Source organism: Henckelia pumila, chromosome 4 (genome assembly GCF_033568475.1).
Source record: "Henckelia pumila isolate YLH828 chromosome 4, ASM3356847v2, whole genome shotgun sequence".
NCBI classification, from domain to species: Eukaryota; Viridiplantae; Streptophyta; class Magnoliopsida; order Lamiales; family Gesneriaceae; genus Henckelia; species Henckelia pumila.
In genome coordinates this window covers 66760528-66781004 of record NC_133123.1, presented here as the reverse complement: position 1 = coordinate 66781004, position 20477 = coordinate 66760528, and the positions used below count along the sequence as shown (strand labels likewise).

At 31.2% G+C, this 20477-nt stretch overlaps 2 protein-coding genes across 2 annotated transcripts; one reads left to right on the top strand and one right to left on the bottom strand.

Annotated features, from left to right (window-relative positions):
* Nucleotides 1-9336: 9336 nt before the first annotated feature.
* Nucleotides 9337-12311, top strand: LOC140865110 (B-box zinc finger protein 19-like). The gene is made up of 7 exons (XM_073269622.1): nucleotides 9337-9477; nucleotides 9598-9764; nucleotides 10731-10827; nucleotides 10921-11036; nucleotides 11362-11562; nucleotides 11687-11774; nucleotides 12046-12311. Exons 2-7 carry the CDS (start codon nucleotides 9672-9674, stop codon nucleotides 12048-12050), a joined length of 600 nt encoding a protein of 199 aa, XP_073125723.1. The 5' UTR covers nucleotides 9337-9477; nucleotides 9598-9671; the 3' UTR covers nucleotides 12051-12311.
* A 668-nt stretch (nucleotides 12312-12979) lies between these two features.
* On the bottom strand, nucleotides 12980-15655 carry LOC140894682 (fructose-bisphosphate aldolase 1, chloroplastic). The gene is made up of 6 exons (XM_073303250.1): nucleotides 15356-15655; nucleotides 14890-15159; nucleotides 14593-14702; nucleotides 14424-14514; nucleotides 13758-14027; nucleotides 12980-13512 (listed from the first exon to the last, which is right to left on the bottom strand). The coding sequence occupies exons 1-6, from the start codon at nucleotides 15536-15538 to the stop codon at nucleotides 13234-13236; spliced, it is 1203 nt and encodes a 400-aa protein (XP_073159351.1). The 5' UTR covers nucleotides 15539-15655; the 3' UTR covers nucleotides 12980-13233.
* Between the last annotated feature and the right edge of the window lie 4822 nt (nucleotides 15656-20477).

Below are 20477 nucleotides of genomic sequence, written 5' to 3'. Positions count from 1 at the left end.
ATTCCTGAAATATCCAAGTCTAAATGACCTGCAAAATGTGGTGAGGTTAAGTTTTCTTTTAATGATTCATATACCTATGAGGTGGAGTAACGCAGGATACTCTTGATAGGAGATCACCTATATAAGTGCAAAGTATTGGCCGCTTTGATTGCAACACTTATGAATCTAAGATATGGTCCATGGCCGAAATGGACACAACGTGAGAACAAAATATGTAAGAGTATTGTTATGTAAGTAATATTGTCTTGGTTTACACAAACGGTTGACTAGTTCAAGACATCGCGTCACTATGCAACTAGTAAATCCGATAGTATTTTACTAAAGTAGGTTCAAAGCCACAAGCTACCTATCCTGATGTAACAATAGCTCAAAATGATTTTCTAGTGAGAATGCTAATATACGTGAAATTCATTCATGTGGGGTATTGTTGAAAATTGTTATTATGAATTGTGGAAGTAATGGGCTTGAAAAACTTGTCCAAAAAGGCTTGAAAAGTTTGTCTCAAAGTGTTACAAATAATTTGAATTTGGTGAAATAAATTGGAGGGAAATGGGGAATTGGTTGTTCCACATTGGAACAACTCCAATTTGTTTCTCACCTTATATAGTCCAACATTGAACTATGGGATTCGGCCCTTAGGGCACCGATGTTTTATAAAGGGGCAAGACGCTAATCGATGCAACAAACACGCGCGCGCGGCCGGCCGGCTCGGCGAGGCGAGGCGTGGCGTGGTGTGGTGTGGTGTGGTGTGGTCTTCTGATCCGATTATTCTTTTTGAATAAAATTTATTTAAAATAATATTTTATTATTTTATTGAGTAGGCCCGAGCGGTTAATTATTACCGCGCGGGCGCAGCACCTCACATGCGAGACAGTAAGTTCAAAGCGACTTGCGCTCGCGCGGTAAAATTTTGCCGCGCGGGCGCGGTACCAAAATAGCGAGACAGTAGGTTGGCTTAAAGTTGGCCGCTCGAGCGGTAGATAATTACCGCCCGAGCGCACCTTCTGCAGACTGAAAAGTCACGATATTTTCTGGCCTTTTTCTGTCATGGGTTGCATCCTTACGCCTTAAAACGTGTTGTTTCGTGTATAAGACTATATATATGGTGGTTATAACACAGAAAAAATACAGAGAAACATCAGATAACATATATTTCAGATTTCTGATTTTTGAAAAATCTCTCCCTCACTTTCTCAAAGAAAAGTTAAAACATATTTTCGTTCGTTGAAGTTCGAGATATTCGTTGTGCTGCCATATCTCGTTTAGAAGTCGTTGTATCTTAGAGACGATTGCCGCCAACGTTTAGCACTGTTAACGGACAATTTCGTCTTGCGGATAGAGAGTTTCTCTCGCCTCGATTTTGTTCGTATTTGTTGCTGCTATTGCTGCTGTTGACGCACTCTTATTCAGAATTCGAAGTACACCCTAATAACATTAATTAGCTCACTAAATTGCTGAGGGTTAACTGTTTTTAAACGAGTTATTTTTTTTTTATCAAAACTCCTTTAAAATATCGAAAATATACTTCACTCAATGATAATTAAATAGGCATCACAACCCTTGACTTTGTGTAAAAATTGCATGATTTATCATTGTTGATGCAATTTTTCGAACACACACTTATGTTACTGCCGAAAAAATAAAATTGAATAATATTATGTTGAATGTACAAAAAGTTTTTTATTGATCTATAATATTTTTCAAATTCACAGCGAAACATCTATCGAAATATAATTTTTCATATCCACACAGCAAAATTGAGTAAGAAATCATGAAAATTTTTAGTAAGAAACATGGAACCTTCGAGCAAGATTTCATGGTCTTTTGTAGGAATCTCAACTCATTGTTGAGTTTCACGTCGATTTATCAATCACAACACGAACACATGTTCGGAAAATGGTGTTAATAAGGATAGATCACATAATTTTTATAAAATGCCAAGGGTTAATTTATACCCCTATTTAATTTTTGACAAAAACTCTTATGAGATGGTCTCAAGGATAATTTTTTTGAGACAGGTCTCTTATATGGGTTATCCATTAAAAAATATTATATTTTATGCCAAAATTATTACTTATATTATAAATATGGGTAGGGTTGACCCGTCTCACGAATGAAACTGTCTCACAGTAGTGTTATTTATAATTTGTATAAAGGTGAAATACGCACTTTTTTATATTTAAATGGAATTTGTGTCGATAGTTTTTTGGTACGCATGTTTTTTATAAGCGTATTTATTAAGTATTACTTAAAATATTATTGAGGTCTAGACAATTAAATATGTATGGCCTATTAAGTTTAATAAAACTAAAAATATATTTATTTGTCTTTTTGTTAGTTAGCATAATCTCCATATCACTGTTTTGTCTTTTTGTTAGTTAGCATAATCTCCAACAGATAGAATGGCTTCAAAAAACAAATGGGGAAAAATAACGTCTCTATATGTTTATCACAATAAATCTTTTTTCCATGTATGAAGCACATAAGAGATATTTTTTTTTATTCACAAAAAAAATACACAGAATTGAGAGTTTTTTAAATCAAATCAGCATGATGTAGCGAACAAGGAAAATTGTTTCTACATGCACAACTTCTTTATATGATTAAAATCAAGTTCTTATGAATGTATTATGCGCATTTTTTTTAGGATCAAGTTATGGTAATATCTTTAACAATTTATGGTCGGAAAAATTATTGATATTTTTCTTATTGTTTTGTAAACTCGTCAAGTGTTTGTTTATAATTACGAGAGATGATAGACAATTGTATAAACTCATAATTTTTTTGGACGAAAAATGACTAGAAATTTTCTCAAAAAAATATTTTATTTTCTCATGTTTTAATGCGCGGAAAGTTGCAAAATTTTTTTGATAATTATCCCTAGTTCCTTGTATAATTTTGTAAAGATTCTTGGATCCACAACATTTTAAATTGGTTGGGAGCCCATAGCAAATAACACATTTCAAATTTTGTGGATCGGGCTTCAATAATTCATCCTAACATGATTTGATGGCCCTTTTTTATAGGGTCTTAGCAAGAGAACACTTTCATATACTACTATATATGAATATGGATTTATTGTGGATAAAAAAAAGAAAAAGAAAAAGAAAAAGTTACTTTCCCTTTCAAAACAAAGAAAGAAAAATCTTATTTCTAGCCATCCAAATAAGATAAAATATGGGACCAACAAGACAATATGTCTTGCTTGCCCTTGACGCGATGAGAAAAGATTAATTACAAAAGCTTTTCTCGAACCACTTTACTGTACTTTTAACGATCAACGTTATAACACCTATTGTCGTTGGTCAAGTCTTCGAGGAAAATCTACCAACAAAAATGGGTATATATATATGCTCCACTTAATTAAAATATTAAGAGCCACCCAATTGATATTAGAGTCAAAATAACGGGTTCAATTATCATTGATTGCAAGTAATGCAATTCTTCTAAAAAATATTGATATGATGCAATAATTATATATCTCAATTATCACTAGCTATAATTTTTTATAAAATAACCAAATACGTGCCTCCATCCGCTACTTCACTTGTACTAGTGAGGCATATAAAATCCATGAAAACTTTGTTTGTTTGATGTTTGGTCGAAAGGACAAAAGTGAAGACCCATGGAGATAAAAAATTGGTGGAGATGAGAGAAAATAAAATTTTGTGGACGAAAATGGTTGGATGGTTGCTTTCATCCCACACAAGGTAGCTTTTCGAATCTGTGGCTGTGAATGATCTCAAAAAAATCTCTTTGACTTTTTCATGTTGTTGTTGTATTCATAGATTTGGGGTTTTATATTATATATATTCCAGCTGTTTGTACGTTTTGTAGACCAAACCTACCGTTCTAATTTGCCTAATTAACCTCTCTTTCACTTGTCTGATCATCTTCTGTTCTCTCGAACTCTCGCTGTTTTTCTGTTCCACACTTATACTAATAATCGTGACACATATGATAGTCGTGTGAGAGTCGAAATTGAACTAGTAGTTGATGGTTGTGACTAGTTTATCAACTAAACATGTAAATGGCTAAAGATAAGTTTTCTTGTAGTTAATTAATTAGAATATGATTAAAACAATTTCATTCTGATCAGTAAATTTGGATAGAATTGCGATGGTTTTTCGATTGAATATTCGTATAAACAAAATATAAATAGTATGAAATTAGATCAACTCTAGCTAACACAGTTTAGCACAATAATAAGGTACTGTTTGGTTGAGTGATAAGTTAAATAATACATAGATAAGTAATATATTGTAATAAAAAATAAATAAGAAATGATAGTTAATATAGTATTTGATTGATATATTATAGTTTATTTGATTTGATTGATTGATTAAATTTTATATAAAAATGATAAATTATCATTTTGTACTTTTAACAATAAATAAAATATGAATAATATTATTTATAAGAGTAATATAATAATTTAAATTCAATGATTTGATTGATGTAAGATAAATTATTAATAATTTGATTGATGTAAAATTAATAATTAATAGATGGATAAATAATATGACGAGAAAAAAACGAGATTGGATGAGATAAGTTATACATAGATTAATAATACATCCAACCAAATGGTGCCTAATAATATGTCTATTTATCTGGCTATATATCTATCACACTTATTAATTAAGTATTTATTCTATTTTATAAAGTCAAGTTGGGTGACTTATAATAACTGTTTTTTGGTTTGTCATGACACCAAAAATCACCGTTCAATTCTACCTTTTTTTGTTATCAACTCACTTTATTGCTTTGGTTATGTAGACTTTTTCACACGTACATGTCCACTTTTTTCTCGACTATTTTTCCTACTAACCTCTTTTGTCTTTTCTTCAACCAAATTTAATTACCACTATCTCATTACCCTAATGAAAAAAAATATAAATAAATTCAAATTTATAAAATATATTTTGTGCACATGCAACGAATGTGCTCGGTGTACTAATTTATATTATATATACTAGCAACTATCGCACGTGATTTTCACGTACTCTACAATTTAATTATTTTTTAAAAATTTTAAAAATTATCATAGTGAAAATATATGAGAGTGTTGATATAAAGCAAAGAGAAGTTGTAAAAAATTAAGTAGATAATTTAATAAGAATTGCTAAATTATGAAATTTATAAAAGGAGATAGAGGTAAAATGAGATAAAAATGATAGAAAGATGAGGATAATTTAGTAATTTAAGATTTAACATAAAAGATAAGTACGTTGAATTTAGGGGTAAAATAAAAATATTTTTGATGTGATTTGACACACAAAAAAATTTAGTATAAGGGGTCTATTATATTAAGAGGCAAGAATCAGTATGGATACCGCCAACGAGAAGTGTTCTCAAATTAAACACGGATTCTTGTATGAACCCGAGACTGGATCGATATAGTGTGGGTGGAGTATTACGAGACAGACAAGAGAGACTTTTATTGGCATTTGGAAAGTATAAATCACTCAACCATTTTCCGTGGTCCATGACGAATTACTAGCTATCCTGGAAGGGGTAAAGCTACTTTATGAGAAGAACTTGAGTGATGTCCAGTTAGCGACATATTCTTTATTGGTAGGGCAAACAGTCACAATCTCTCAGGAGGATCTGGGATACAATGGAGTTTGTGCAGATGAAATCAGAAAGCATCCTCTTGAACCTCAAATTTCATATTTAATTCATGTAAAGCATTCGGCCAACTATGAGGCTCATAGTATTACTTGTTTTGCTTATTCCTCCCATTCACTTTTTATTTGGATGAATGATGAGTTTTTTTCGTGGTTGATTGATCTTGTAATGAAGGATTATCATTAATAAATTTTACAATGTTCTCCCTAAAAAAAAGGATTTAAGCGAGAACATGTCAGACTCCTTGGTTTGGTGTCACATGTGGTATTTCAACTTATTTTCAAGATTGTCTCATGGATCTACATCAGCGATACGGGTTGACATGTCTCATAGTAGATTCGTCTCACAAAATTGACTCATGAGATTATCTCATATGAATTTATGTGTTTACGAGTTTTTCAATCTCAAATTACACTTTTACCTCCTCGTTAATTTTTACAATTATGATATTATCCTTATTTTAATATAAATCAAGTTAATTATAAAAAAAAAACAATCGTCGGACATTAGTATTTATTTTCATGGGATTCTGGTATAGAAATCTATCTATATAAAAATATCGGAACAAATTTCGAATTCTTTATTTGATATAAAAACTAAAAAGGAATAATTGATTTGCTTCTCTTTCAAATGTCATAATCTGACTAACATTTAATGTAGTAGTTATAGGTCTGTTATTCATCTTGTACAATGAACTCTAGGCGGCTTTTGTTGCTGAATGAATGCACATGTGTGAACTTAAGGAGCAGATCAGTAATTTCAAATTTGGTTGATCAACACCTAGATTTTTTCATATTATATCATATATTATAATTAGGTCTCATATGAGATGGGTCGACTCGATTTATATTGATATAAAAAACAATATTTTTTATAGGTCGAGTCAAATAAAAAATTCGTATCATAAAATTGACCCGAGAAATTTTTGTGATATATTATATAAACAGAACATACAGAATTAAAAATAATAGTGAATTACACAAAATATAAAGACGGAAAAAAATATGAGTAAAAACCTATATGATGATATCTGAAGCTCATCTGATAGCTAAGCATGTGTTATTTGTGCATCATAGTTTTGTTTCGACTCGTTTGCGCGATTTTGTACAGGCTTATGGATTTGTTTATTATTTATAAATGAATCTATTTACCCAAAAAAAAAAACTTATATGATGATATTTTGAGCTTTCGAATATTTTAAACTAAAATATATAACATAAATTACGGCAAACAATCTTTTTTTTATTATTATTTTTGAGAGGGCAAACAATATTTTTTTTAATTAGATTATAATCTACAAGTTTTTTTTTTTAAAATCATTTTAAGCATAACTAATATTTTTAACTAAGAATTCTTTAGAATTGATAATTAAGCTCTCATACTGCTTGTACAGTTATACCCAAGAAAATGTTTGCAAATTTCAGTTCACTTTTTTTTTTTTTAAAATGGCAATTCCTTTTGTATTTTATATTCTAAATTTTTTTCTTGCTTCTGCTCAGTTGAATTCAAGTTCAGGAACTGATAACATTTTGATTTTGATTCTTCAATAAATTTGTATGTAATTTTATGATAGTAATTAATATATTTAATAATATGTACAATGAGTTTATGCTAAGTAATTTAATATATTATAGGGAAAACAAGTTTTTTAGTTCAGTAACTTTATCTTTTTTGGGTTTTGGTTCATTAACTTTTTTGATGTCAATTTTGGTACACTAACTTTGCATTTTCAGTATTTTTTGGTCCAACTGCTTGTATGTCAGCTTCTGATTGGTCCATGTCATCATTTTGGACCAATCAAAAGTTGACACGTATGCAGTTGGACCAAAAAACACTGAAAATGTAAAGTTAGTGTACCAAAACCCACACCATAAAAGTTAATGGACCAAAACCAAAACACAAACAAGTTAATGGACCAAAAAACTCATTTTTCCCTATATTATATATAAATTATATAAAATAAATACAAATTCTATATACGAACTTAGGGACGACATTTATTATGCTGTCTACCTGCCCAAGGGTTATGTAGGACAAACCCGGCAGGGTCTGGCCAACTTGTTACAAATCTCAATTCACATTTAATTTAATTGGTTATGATCAATGCGGAATAGAAATAATAAAATTGAATATATATCTCTCGATCTTTGAAGTTGATATTATAAGTTTTTTTTTTGAAAGGGATATAGGAAATTGTTTTTGTTGCTGCCGTTTAAACCTTTATTTTTCGACGTTTATAGGTTATTTGTTTCGACATGTGTTGTTGGCATGACATCAATTGCGATCTTGACGTGATATTAATATCACATCAACACTTTTAATTAAAAAAAAACTAATATCAAATTTCGCAATATACACGATTAAAATTAAAATTCAAAACATAAAAGATCAAAATAACAAAGCAGTAAATATATCGATCTAGAAATGAAGTTTTCCCTAAACCTAAATACAAGAAGTCATACTTTAGAGATGAAATCCAACATCATATGGGTTTTGATGTTTTTAATTTTTATACCCCGAAAAATCAACATAGATTTTAAATAAAATCCACACTGTTTTTTTTTTTTTTTTTAAATTGTAGATCTCAATAACAAGACGGTAAGGTCCTAAACATACGCAAGACACTGGAATTTTAAAAATAACTTTAAAAAAACCTATACAAAAACTCATATAAAAACTATTTTATGAATCAATTTTATATAATCCAAATTGATCATTTAACTTTATATGTTTTAGTTTTTAATCCTATATATAACTAATCAAACTTGGGTATTGGTCATCTAACTTTGATATGTTGACTATCTTAGTCCTTTTTTTTTCATTGTAGTGTCTACTTTTAACTAAAAATTATCGATTAAACTGTAAAATCTAATGAGATGAGAACAAATTTGAGGATTTTCAATATGGTGAGAAATAATTTCGTGAAACGCTATCTAAAATTCCATCAAATCAAATCAAAATTATAAAAAAATTTCCTTTTTAAAAATAGCAAACTCGAAAAACGGGGATGATAAACGTGAAATATAGGACAAATTCCCCAAATTTGTTGTCATAGACTCATATGAATGTATTTATAGTTTAGTCAGTGTTTTCTGACTGAAATTGGATATTTAGGTTAAAATCAGATTAAAATAATCAAAATTTGAAAATTTACAGACTAATACTTAACTTTTACTACTTAGGGCATGTTTGAAGTCACCTATTAATAATCTATGTATTAATAATCTTATCCAGTTTCACTTTTTTTTGCTATATTATTTATCCATATTTTAATTATTTATGTCACATCAATCAAATCATTAATTATTTATTTTACATCAATCAAATCATTAAATTTAAATTACTGTATTATCATATAAATAATATAATTTATATTATTATTAATTATTAAAAAAATAAAATGGTAATTTATTATTTTTATATAAAATATAACCAATCAAATCAAACAAACCATAATCTATCAATCAAATCAAATCTTATATTAATTATCTTTTTTTATTTATTTTTTATTACAATATATTACTTATCTTTATATTATTTATTTTATCCCTAACAAAACTAAAATTTAAGGAATAAAATGATTTTTTAAAATATTTTATTATAAATATGAGTCGAAAAGAGTGAGATTTTCTCGAAAACCTACGGGCCGAGGGCATTTTAGTAACAATGTTCCAGTATTCGCACGCTTCAAGTCACACAATCATGTTACTGTGCACCAGCATGCTAGCATATAATAGCCCCCAACTCCGTTTTCATTCGATCTCCGACGCACCCCACAGCCGTGCGTCGCCCGCCGCGTCTTGTGAAAGCACCGACGCGGTAACTCTGCTTATGCATCGATCTCTTGTATGTATTGTTCTTCGTGCACAATCAATTCTACTTCGTGTTTTTCTGCTTGAATTTTCCTGTATCGTCGATTAATGGCTTAGCGTATCTATTCACTCTCTGTACGTATTTTATGTGTAGCGGAGTTTCTGTAAGCTGGAAGCTTGTTGAAATTTTTTTAAAGCAATAGAGAAGAAGAGTTGTGTGTATTGGAAATGAGAACACTTTGCGACGTGTGTGAGAGTGCGGCGGCGATTCTATTCTGCTCGGCGGATGAGGCGGCTCTTTGTCGTGCTTGTGATGATAAGGTATTGCGCCTGTTCTATTTATTTCTCGGGTGAATTGTTTTTTGTTGTTTCTTCTATTGGAAGATCGAAAATTGGGAGAGATTTGCAGATGTTTCTGAAATACTTTGGAGATGCTTCTAAAACTTAAATATTTAGAACCGTGTTGAGACTGAAATTTTATGCTGTTATCTATTTATCTATGCGGTGATTATGATACTTCTTTATGTAATTGCTTGATGCTTGTTTGTGTGTCTATCTATCATAAATTCTTGTTTGGATTCATGAAATGTCAAATGTTATGCTGCATGCTTTTGTTTCATTGCAAATTTGAGTTATGTGCTCATTTCTAGTTTTAATATTAAACGATGCTATTGGTTAATTTGGTTTCTTTAGTTACTTCTCATGATGGACTTGACTCTAGGGTTAGTTTGAAAGTTGGAGGGGAAAAGATTGGAAGAGAAAAGAAAAGAAGGGAAGATAAATGATGTATTTCTTTTATTTGAGAGTTGGAGAAAGGAAGAAAAGAAAGGAAAATGATGAATCAGTGTTATAATTTTTCCCCACACCATGTGCTTCCCCCCATTTCAGGAAAATATTTGGTGAGAAGAAGGAAGTTTTCCTCCCACTTTCTTTCTTTTCCTTCCCTTTAAAAACTCTAAAAACAAAACTCTTTTAAAATTTTCCATCCAAATCTTTTCTTTTCTTTCCGTTTTAATACTCCCAAATGAAGCGCTAAAGTGGAATAAAGTACTTGTTTAAGTTTAGGCTCTCGATAATTAGATTTACTCGTGGTAAAAAGAATAAAAGATCACCAGTAACAACATTGGGAGAAGATTGTATTTTGTTCTTTCTTGTGTTCCTTGATCAGTGTTAGTCCATGTTATGAATTTGCTCATTGGATCTACTGTCTAAGTACTGTCCAGCATTTGTAGTAACTCGATTGAAATAAAAGTGGCCCGAATGTATTGTACTAACGTTGTCTGGCAGGTCCATATGTGTAACAAGCTTGCGAGTAGACATGTACGAGTTGGTCTTGCCGAACCCAGTGAAGTCCCACGTTGTGACATATGTGAAAATGCACCTGGTATGCTGGTTCATATCTCTCTTTCCTCTTCGTTTTTGAAAGGTGGCAGTGGCACCCTGTTTTGAAGAATACTTCCTGAGACTCTGTATGTAGCTTTTTTCTATTGTGAGGTCGATGGAAGTTCCCTTTGTCTGCAATGTGATATGATTGTCCATGTTGGTGGTAAAAGAACCCATGAAAGATATCTCCTTCTGAGACAGAGAGCTGAGGTTTGTGGCTGTGGTTGAGGACACTCGGTAAAATGCATCTGGCCCCTCTATGATATTCAAAATCAGCAAAAACTCTGGAAAAAACCGTAAAAGTTCCGAATTAAGATGTTTCTCAAAACCCTCCGTGCTTTAATGATATTTCTGTTTCTGCATTTTTTTTCGTATCTCTTGCTCATGACAACTCGAGCTTAGGATTTTTTTAGCTGATTTAGAATATCACGTCGGGTCAAATGCAATTCACCTAGAGATTTTTTTTTTTTTTCTCATTTTGTGACAGTCCAACATGAGTACATTACATTTGCTTGTATGTCTATGCTCTTTTCAGTTTCCGGGGGATAAGCCAGAAAGTTTAGACGAGCCAGGATCGGTTAGAGGGAATTTTGTTGAAGCTAAGAAAGAGACTACTCATGTTTCTCCTAATCCTATAATGGTTAACAACATTGATTGTAATGGAAAAATGGAGAACAAATATATTGATCTCAATGCCAGGCCTCAAAGGATGCATGGAAGAGCTTCAACTAACCAGGTTTTGATTTTAACCAGAACCTTTATCGTCTCTCGGAAATTATGATTCAAGCAGCATGGTTTAATGACTCTAAAGTGTAGTGAATTAATATGTAAATTATATCCCTTTCCGATTTATATCTCAGGAACAAGTGAAAAATTTGTTTAACAATCACCATGAACCTGAAAATATTGTAGATGGAGCATTCAAAATGGAGCCGGAGAATAATGAAGGTATACCGAATGCAAGTCAATTTATTTCAGTCATACTGTGATGCTTTGCACCTTTTGTGAGATTGGTCATCCGAGTTCTTGTGAAAAAATATTGACTATTGAAAAACGATCTGCATGTCTAATGTAAACTTCTGTTGCTAAAACGGCCCTTGATGTATACTGTCTATTAATTCGCAGAACACTCCGTGCCCAGCATTTAGTATTTCTCTATAAATATTTTCGTACATTTAAATTCTCTCATCTTCTCCCCTTTTCTTGCATCTATGTACAGTTTGACGCACTATGCCTGAGGTGGAATTAGCTATGGAATCAAAACAGTGTTCCCCGTGGCCATTTTTCATGGTTAAAAACATGCTGAAAACTACAGATAGCTACATACACTGGGAAAAATTGTGCAGTGCATTTTCTGCAACTGTTAGCATTCCGCAGTTACCAGTGAAGAAGTTTGTGCCATATTTATCTGCTGTAAACTAGAAGACATTAGAAACATTACAGTTACCAATAAAGCTTCTCAGATAAATTCTCTCATTTTTTACAGTTGCTCTCTTGTGATTTTATATCTGGGCTTTTCTATTGCAAATTGCTGGATATTGATTTACTGTTTGAAGAAGTGGCGAAGTCTTTAGCCTATTTGAACACGGTTAGTTCCATCCTACCCTTAGGGTAATCGACATACAGTGCAGTGCAGTGATGTATTGGATAATGAGAAAAATCAGATGTTTATACTATACTATTAGATTAGGTAGTGTTTGAAAGAGCTTCTAGGAAACGATTCTCAGCTTTTTTTTCACAAAATTTCACAAAATTAAGGTAGTGTTTGAGAGAATTTTTAGAAGTACTTCTCAGATTTTCTTTTACAAAATTTTGAAACTGAAAAGTGCTTCCTAGTAGCTCTCTCAAACACTTTGTGTAGCTTTGAACACTTTAACTCAACTAAAGGTCAATAGTAATATTAATTAGACTCCAAAAGGGGGGAAAAAGTTTCTATATATTCAATTGCAACTAAATACAACATTGCAACCCAAAGTATTTTTCAATCTTATAGACTGCCACATTCTATCGACTCATTCTCATTCTTTATGGATCTTAGAGTCAACCGAAATCAAGAATTTGACATATACAGGTGCATAAATTGATTCAATATTCAAAAATTGAATTCTGAATATTGTACTCCTAATCGATTAAGATGTAAAAATTCCAACTGATAACTGAAAATGTTGTATGCATGCCATCACTTTGAAAGGATACCAATTCTCAAAGTACAAATTCTCACACACTTGCAAAAATACTCAGACCACAATTTTAACCCCCCCAAAAATAAAGAGAAAAAAAAAAATATCCACCATCCTTTTAATCCAGGAAGCTAACTAGTTCTCAAGAGCATACTTTTATAATAAACTAAACAAAAACATTCCCCCCCATTAATCTATAGACCATTTTCTTCAACATTGCAGTGTGCTTAGTAGCTATATCCCTTAACAAACATTCCTTGCTTGGCTTCCTCAGCTTCACCCTCACCGGTGTATTTTCCGAGCTGAGCCAGAGAGTTGGCCTTGGCTCTCACGAGCAGAGCATCCTGAGCTGCTTTCACGTTCTCTGGGAGTCCTCCCCATGTCTTGAGGCATGTGTTTTGGAGGGCCCTGGCGTAGGAGAACGATACATGCCATGGGTTCGGAGCTTGGTTCATTGCATTCAAGTTCAAGGTTGCTTCTACCTCAGATTGCCCGCCTGACAAAAACTGCCCAAAATATCGAAACAAGAAACACATTAGCTTGAGAGACACTCAAAGAACATATTTTTAAGTTGATGCAATCCAGTGTAGAATCGAGTGTCTGCCATTAAACAGTGTCTAGCCTTTTTAGTGACACCAAGCTCACATCTTTAAGAAAGAAGGGGAGTTGAAGGACTGCCAAATGGGAAGGGACTCAATGCATTGTACCATGTAAAACATATACTATAATAGGTTCGAGCTTGAATACTTGCCATGATTCCGGGGACGGAAGGGGGGATTCTCTTGCGGAGGAGCTTGAGAGTATAGTCTGCAACTTGCTCAGGTGTGGCCTTGACTTTGCATTCAGCACCAGGAGTCACCATGCTTGGTTTAAGGAGGATTCCCTCAAACAAAACATTGTTCTCTGCTAAGTAGAAAAACACCTCTGCCCAGACTTTAAGTGCAACCTCAAAAGTCCTATCAATTCCATGCTCTCCATCCAGCAAGATTTCTGGCTCCACTATTGGGACCAATCCCGATTCCTAACAAGTACGACCATTGAAATTAAATAAACGTCAGTTTTCATTACACAATTTTCATGTAAAATATTCTAGCTCTAGAATTCTGTCAAAGGAGCAGCTCTTCACATGTGCAACGTGCCATTTTCTGGCTTGTGTTTCAAGCAACAGCTTTGACGAGTTTGTCTCGATTTTCATGCTAATTAAATTACTCTTTACACTGTTGTGATCGTTGTTTGATGGTAATAGACAGCCTTAAATGTTTTGATCGGTAGATAAGATACTGACGGTATATTGTATTGATAAAATTCCGCTGATGCGGGCATGCGGCCTAACACAGGACAAGACAGGCGGATCCGTCCACGACAAACACAGTGAGTCATAATTCTCTTATTCAAGCTGAACCATACAGTATGATACCTGAGATATAGCAGCATAACGTGCCAGGCCCCAGGCAGCCTCCTTCACTGCCAAGGCAGATGGACCATTGGGAATGCTCACAACAGTACGCCTGCGAAAACGGTACCTTTTACATCATAAAACACAAAAAGGGATTTATCCAAATTCGTGTGAGTATCATCATACTCACCATTTGGCGAAACGAGCACCCTGCTGGTAGTAAGCGGCAGAGCGGGAAGCAAGGCCATCAAGACCTTGGCACCACGACTCGTCGTTTGAACCAGCTAGCGGCACCAAACCCTGCCTCAGTCCAATCCATTTTCTCATCAAGTTTCAAGAATCATTCATACTAACCATCCATGAACTAAATATTACATCACATAAGATCTAGCTTTAGTTTAAGAGTTAAACTACCAAGCAGGACATGCATAATCAAGATTCAAGAATCAGCTAAAACGAATGGATTCGCGAGCTTTTTATTAGCTACCTTGTCGACTTTGATCCCAGGGACAATGTTCTGCTCCACGAGAATGTCCACTATTTTCTTGCCTTGGACTGTGGATTGGTATAGAGTCTCCTCAAAGAGGATGGCACCGGAGACGTATTGGCCTAGGCCAGGGGGGGTGACAAGGAGGGTGCGATAGGCTTGGCGGTTAGCCTCCGTGTTCTCGAGCCCGATCGATGCCAAACGTTTGCCGCATGTGGCATTTGACTCATCCATGGCTAGGATTCCACGCCCTGGTGATGCAATAGTTTTCTACAACAACATATGGTTTTATGACATTGTCAATAATTATAAATTGAGTCGATAATAAACTTATATTTCAACCATCTAACTTGGTTTTTCTTCACTTAAAAAGTTAATTTGCATATTCATTAGCATTTCCAAATACACGTAGGTTCCAAGCTAGGCTATATCCCAAAGTTTTAAAATTTCGAAATTTAACACGTACTGCGGTCTTGACAAGCTCATCAGCATAGGAAGTAGCTCGAATGGTGAGAGGAGATGTGGCGGCGGCTCTCGGGTGGCACAACCGAACGGCAGAGGACGACGACTGCCGGAGAAGGGATTGGCCCTTGATAAATTCAGACTTTTCCAAGACCGGAGATGGCTTGAGGAATGATGCAGAGGCCATTGCTATGTGTATTTTCTTGTGTGAATGAGTGTTTTTTTGGTTAAAGTGTTTTGTGATGCTATTTAATTCTTATAAGAAGCTAAGGCGAATGTTTATTTAAAATCTTATCCCACTTTCACATACTCTCTTTGCCACACACACACACTTACTATGTAAAAGAGGGTGTAGTGCCAAAAGATGTCTGCTTTGAGGTCGTTATTGACGGACCAATCACCGGTCGCCACATGGATGATATAATTTTTCTATTTTATTTTATTTGCATAAGTGGTTGAAATGGCTTGAATAATTCTAGCCTTGAAAAAATTATAAGAACAATAGAAGATGAGGTTACTTGACTTTAATAGAATCTAGTACTTTTTACATTTTTTTGATTTGTTCTTGTGCGTTTTCCATAATACTAATATAGTTTTAGGCAAGAGAGTGAGTTATGCAATTTGCACTATAGTTTATATTTTTTTTTACATAGTGATGCTACATGTACATCAATATTTGTATATCAATTTTTGCATCACAAAAAATTCAATACAAAAATGACATTTCTAAAAAATCTAATGATATTAAGTATAAAATCTCATGATATAATAGTAAAATCTCACGATGTAATTGATGTAAATGTTGATGTACGACATATTAGAGGTACATTTAGTATTATTATTTTTACAACCTCAGTTCAAAAAAAAAGGTTATATATCATTATTTTATTCACATCTTTCAAATTTATTATTTAGACATAGTATGTCAGATCTCATCCGATGAGTCGAGCAATATCAGGTAAAAATAAATAACAAATACAAAATGTAAATTTATTTGAGAGAAGCGATTTTATTATTAGTTTAAAATCACTCCGGTGAGAATTCATGTTGAATTGATTATTATTATAAATTAAATATATCTGCCAATTATTCATGAAATAATTATATTTTATAACCAATTAAATTTTTTTTTTTATAAGTCCTCTAATTGGACAAATTTATTGATATTGTTTTGCATTAGATATGACCTTGAAATTTGAATGATCAACATAAGTTGGGCCAACGTTAACATTAATGGCGATCTATAAGTGCAATAAAATGATGCCCATCTACCGTGATAGCATACACTCCTTAAATTTTGGGCCAACCAGTTTGAAGCCCGTTTCGCATAAATAAAATAAAAAAAAATTTATTATTGTTTGTTTAATATTACTACAGATTCCTCCTCCTTCCGCAGTGTCTCCAGAAACCCCATCAAATTAAGATTTCTTGGGCAGAAAGGGAGGGCTGGATTCCGATGAGGATGAAAAGACCTCCTGAGTCGGATTTGGATCGGAGAAGGAAACTTTTGAAACTGGTGATGCGAAATACGCTGAGTTTCGAATGCTGGGTTAATCGGGTGAATGGAGTCGAGTGAAATTATATTATATATGCGAGAGATCAGGATAAAATTTCGGTGGACCCAAATCTTGAAAACTGCATTTCTTAAAAAAAAAAAAAAAAAAAATTTGATTTCGAAGGGGACCCATCCCACATGATTAAGAGGCCCATTAGCTCATGCAGGGTTAAATCAAGGGATGTGTACGAGTAGGCAAGGACCTGAGGGAGGGAGGTCCAACCCTCAGAGCATACCCCAAATATTTCAATGAGGAATATGCTTCACACGAGGATCGAACCCGCAACGCTGGAGAATTTATTTTCACGTCATCTCAGGCCTTACCAACTCGCCTATGCCCCTGTGGGCTTGAAACCCGCATTTCTTGATTCGCCTGAATATGTAAGAGGTGATGAATTGCCGGCAGCTAGTGAGGGAATGGAGTTGCTAAATGATAGAGCCGAGCGAAAAGCTAGGACGTTGAACAAGTTGGAGCCCAGGTAAATTTGCGTACGCACAGTGGGAAACTTGAAAATGATTTAGAGTAAATATATATTTCTATCTATTACATATAAATACATTTCTATTATATACATTTATGACCATAACTTGATTGTAGTTAGTGGGTCGGTTGACTCATTGAACAATTATTACTATATTTAGTTTTTTTTTTATTTTATGATAATAAAAAAAATAATTCAATGAAAAAATATTTCGATGACTTACCTTTAAATATTTTATCTTTTTAATTTTCCATTTATATACTTTCAGTGTAATTAGACATCAATGTATTTTATATGAACATCTATGAGAAAAAAAAAAAAATTAACTAATCTATTATTACATACCTAAAAGTGTAAATACAAAAACATAATTTTAAAATTGTGAATTAACAATTTTGTCATTTTATTACATATTTTATGCAAGGTTACATAAATAATATGTATGTATAATAATAATAATAAAAAAAAGGAATCAACGACTTACATTTAAATGTTTTACTTTTAAAATTTTAATTTATAACTGTTAAAGTCCTTGTGTTTTTAAATTTTGAACATAAACACCTATGAAAACACGTACGGATAAGGGTATGAATGATCAAATTTGAAAACATAAGGTGTATGTGCTCAAGATTTAAAAACACAAGGAGTTAATATATAATTCGTTTTTCATAAGAGGTTTTTAGTAATCTTAGGATGTCACAAGGGTATGTATGCAATTATCTCATATGAAAATATAGAGACAAAATCATAATGTGAAAAAATAAACGGACCAAAATTGAAATTTTTCCTTTATTTTTCCATTTCATCATTGATTTATTTATATTGATGAATATAATTTATAATATTTAAATTTTTTAATTTCAAATTAACTATAAATTTTATATTTTATTTTGCCTTAATTTTTTACATTCATTTTTCATCAAATGTTTATGCAATTATTTATCGACAAAAAATTACTTCTTCAATTAAATTTTTTTTTTCAATCAAACTTTTAAAGATATTATTAAATATACATGATTTTTTTTCATAGTTTCAGTGAAAATATTTTTTTTTTATTTTTCAAACATATATACATTTTATATATATATATATATATATATATATATATATATATATATATCAATTTTTAGATTTTTAAAACATTATATAGAAATCTCCATACAATTAATCGAAAGAATATACAATCTAAGGGCAAAATAGAAATCCATTCTGAAAAAATTAGTCATTCTATTTACACTTTAGTTATAAAAAAATAAATATATATTATCTTGAATAATTTTAAGGAATAAATATTTTATTTTCCAGCATCTAATATTTTTATGTTAATTGTTTTTCGATTTTTCTAAGAATTATGTTTCAATAAAATGTTATATCTCCAATGTATTTTTATTATCAAATATCTATTCAATTTTTACGTATCATTGTTTTCAATTTTTTTTTATAAATATGTCGTAACAAAATTTTATTTTCTATTAGAATTTTTTTTAAATAAACCACTTTCATATATACTCATGTGTTTTAAATTTTTTTTTCTTAAATTCATAGAAAATAATTCAAACCAATTCATTGAAGTTGAATTTTTATAGTTAAATAAGAGGCAAATTGACACAATATATTTTTAATAACAAAGAAATTATATGAAAATAATTTATTCCGTGATTGCACTTATATTTTAATAGTATATGATTAAATTTATAAATGATATATGATATTTGAAAAACCAATTAAAATGTTGTGTTTAAAGAGTTCAAAAAATATTATATTATTTTTTATTTTATTTCTAATATACCATGCTTTTATTAGCATATTAAATTATAAAACTTATTCTTCATAACATTTATGGTGATTTTTTATATCCATATATTATATTAAACATAAATTTTTTAGAAGTGTAAATATTTCTTATAAATTTTTAATGATCAGTTATTTTTATTGTGATAGTACAAAAAATATGTGAATTCTTTCTGTTGCTATATTTGTTACAATCTATATGTAATTCATGTTATATTTCAATATAATTAATTCTTCATATTAAAATAATTGTATTTTTATTAGTATCTTACTATTATATTATCATAATCACAACAATTTTTTTTTAATTTACCTCATAATTCTATTTTTTTTTCAAGATAAAAACTCATTACTAACAATACCCATAAATATTAATATTAAAAATAAAAATGATTCACTTAAAACATAATCCACACAAGTTTTTTTGCTTCTTAATTTATCTCATATTTTTACATTTTTCAAGACAAAAAATAATAATGATTCATTTATAAAATTCAAAAATAGTTTATAAGAAAAAATAGATAGTAGAAAGGCATTATTTTATAATTTTTTTATCATTATTATTTTTTAAGAATGAATTTAGAAATATGATGGCAACCATTAAAATGTTGTATTCAATAGGTAAAATAAATAAATAAATGCACCAATTAAATGAATAAACAACACATTGATTTCTACAAATTCCATATCTCAAATTTGACCCTAAATTTTACACCATTTTTTCACTCATGCCCATGCAATTAATATCAATCATTCATATTTTTTGGACAATGTAGTAAATACACAATGCAAAAACTTTGCCCTCTATTCATATTTTTATAGTAGAAGAAATAGAATCATTTATATTTTTGGACAATGTATTAAATACACAATGCAAAAACTTTGCCCTCTATTCATATTTTTATAGTAGAAATAGATTTTTCAAGACAAAAAATAATAGTGATTCATTTATAAAATTCAAAATAGTTTATAAGAAAAAATAGATAGTAGAAAGACATAATTTTATAATTTTCTTCTCATTATTATTTTTTTAAGAATGAATTTGGGAATATGATGACAACCATTAAAATTTTGTATTCAATGGGTAAAATAAATAAATAAATGCACCAATTAAATGAATAAGCAACACATTGATATCTACAAATTTCATATCCCAAATTTGACCCTAAATTTTACATCATCTTTCCACTCATGCCCATACAATTAACATCAATTATTCATATTTTTTGGACAATGTAGTAAATACACAATGCAAAAACTTTGCCCTCTATTCATATTTTTATAGTAGAATTAGAATC

What these genes read in the sequence shown, in the direction of transcription:
- LOC140865110 (XM_073269622.1), top strand. Translation starts at nt 9,672, where the DNA reads ATGAGAACACTTTGCGACGTGTGTGAGAGTGCGGCGGCGATTCTATTC. An exon ending in CATATGTGAAAATGCACCTG is followed by an intron (nt 10,828 to 10,920) that starts GTATGCTGGTTC and finishes CTCTGTATGTAG; the next exon opens with CTTTTTTCTATTGTGAGGTC. An exon ending in TTCTGAGACAGAGAGCTGAG is followed by an intron (nt 11,037 to 11,361) that starts GTTTGTGGCTGT and finishes TGCTCTTTTCAG; the next exon opens with TTTCCGGGGGATAAGCCAGA.
- LOC140894682 (XM_073303250.1), bottom strand. Translation starts at nt 15,538, where the DNA reads ATGGCCTCTGCATCATTCCTCAAGCCATCTCCGGTCTTGGAAAAGTCT. An exon ending in ATGAGCTTGTCAAGACCGCA is followed by an intron (nt 15,160 to 15,355) that starts GTACGTGTTAAA and finishes ATGTTGTTGTAG; the next exon opens with AAAACTATTGCATCACCAGG. An exon ending in GGTGCTCGTTTCGCCAAATG is followed by an intron (nt 14,515 to 14,592) that starts GTGAGTATGATG and finishes CCGTTTTCGCAG; the next exon opens with GCGTACTGTTGTGAGCATTC.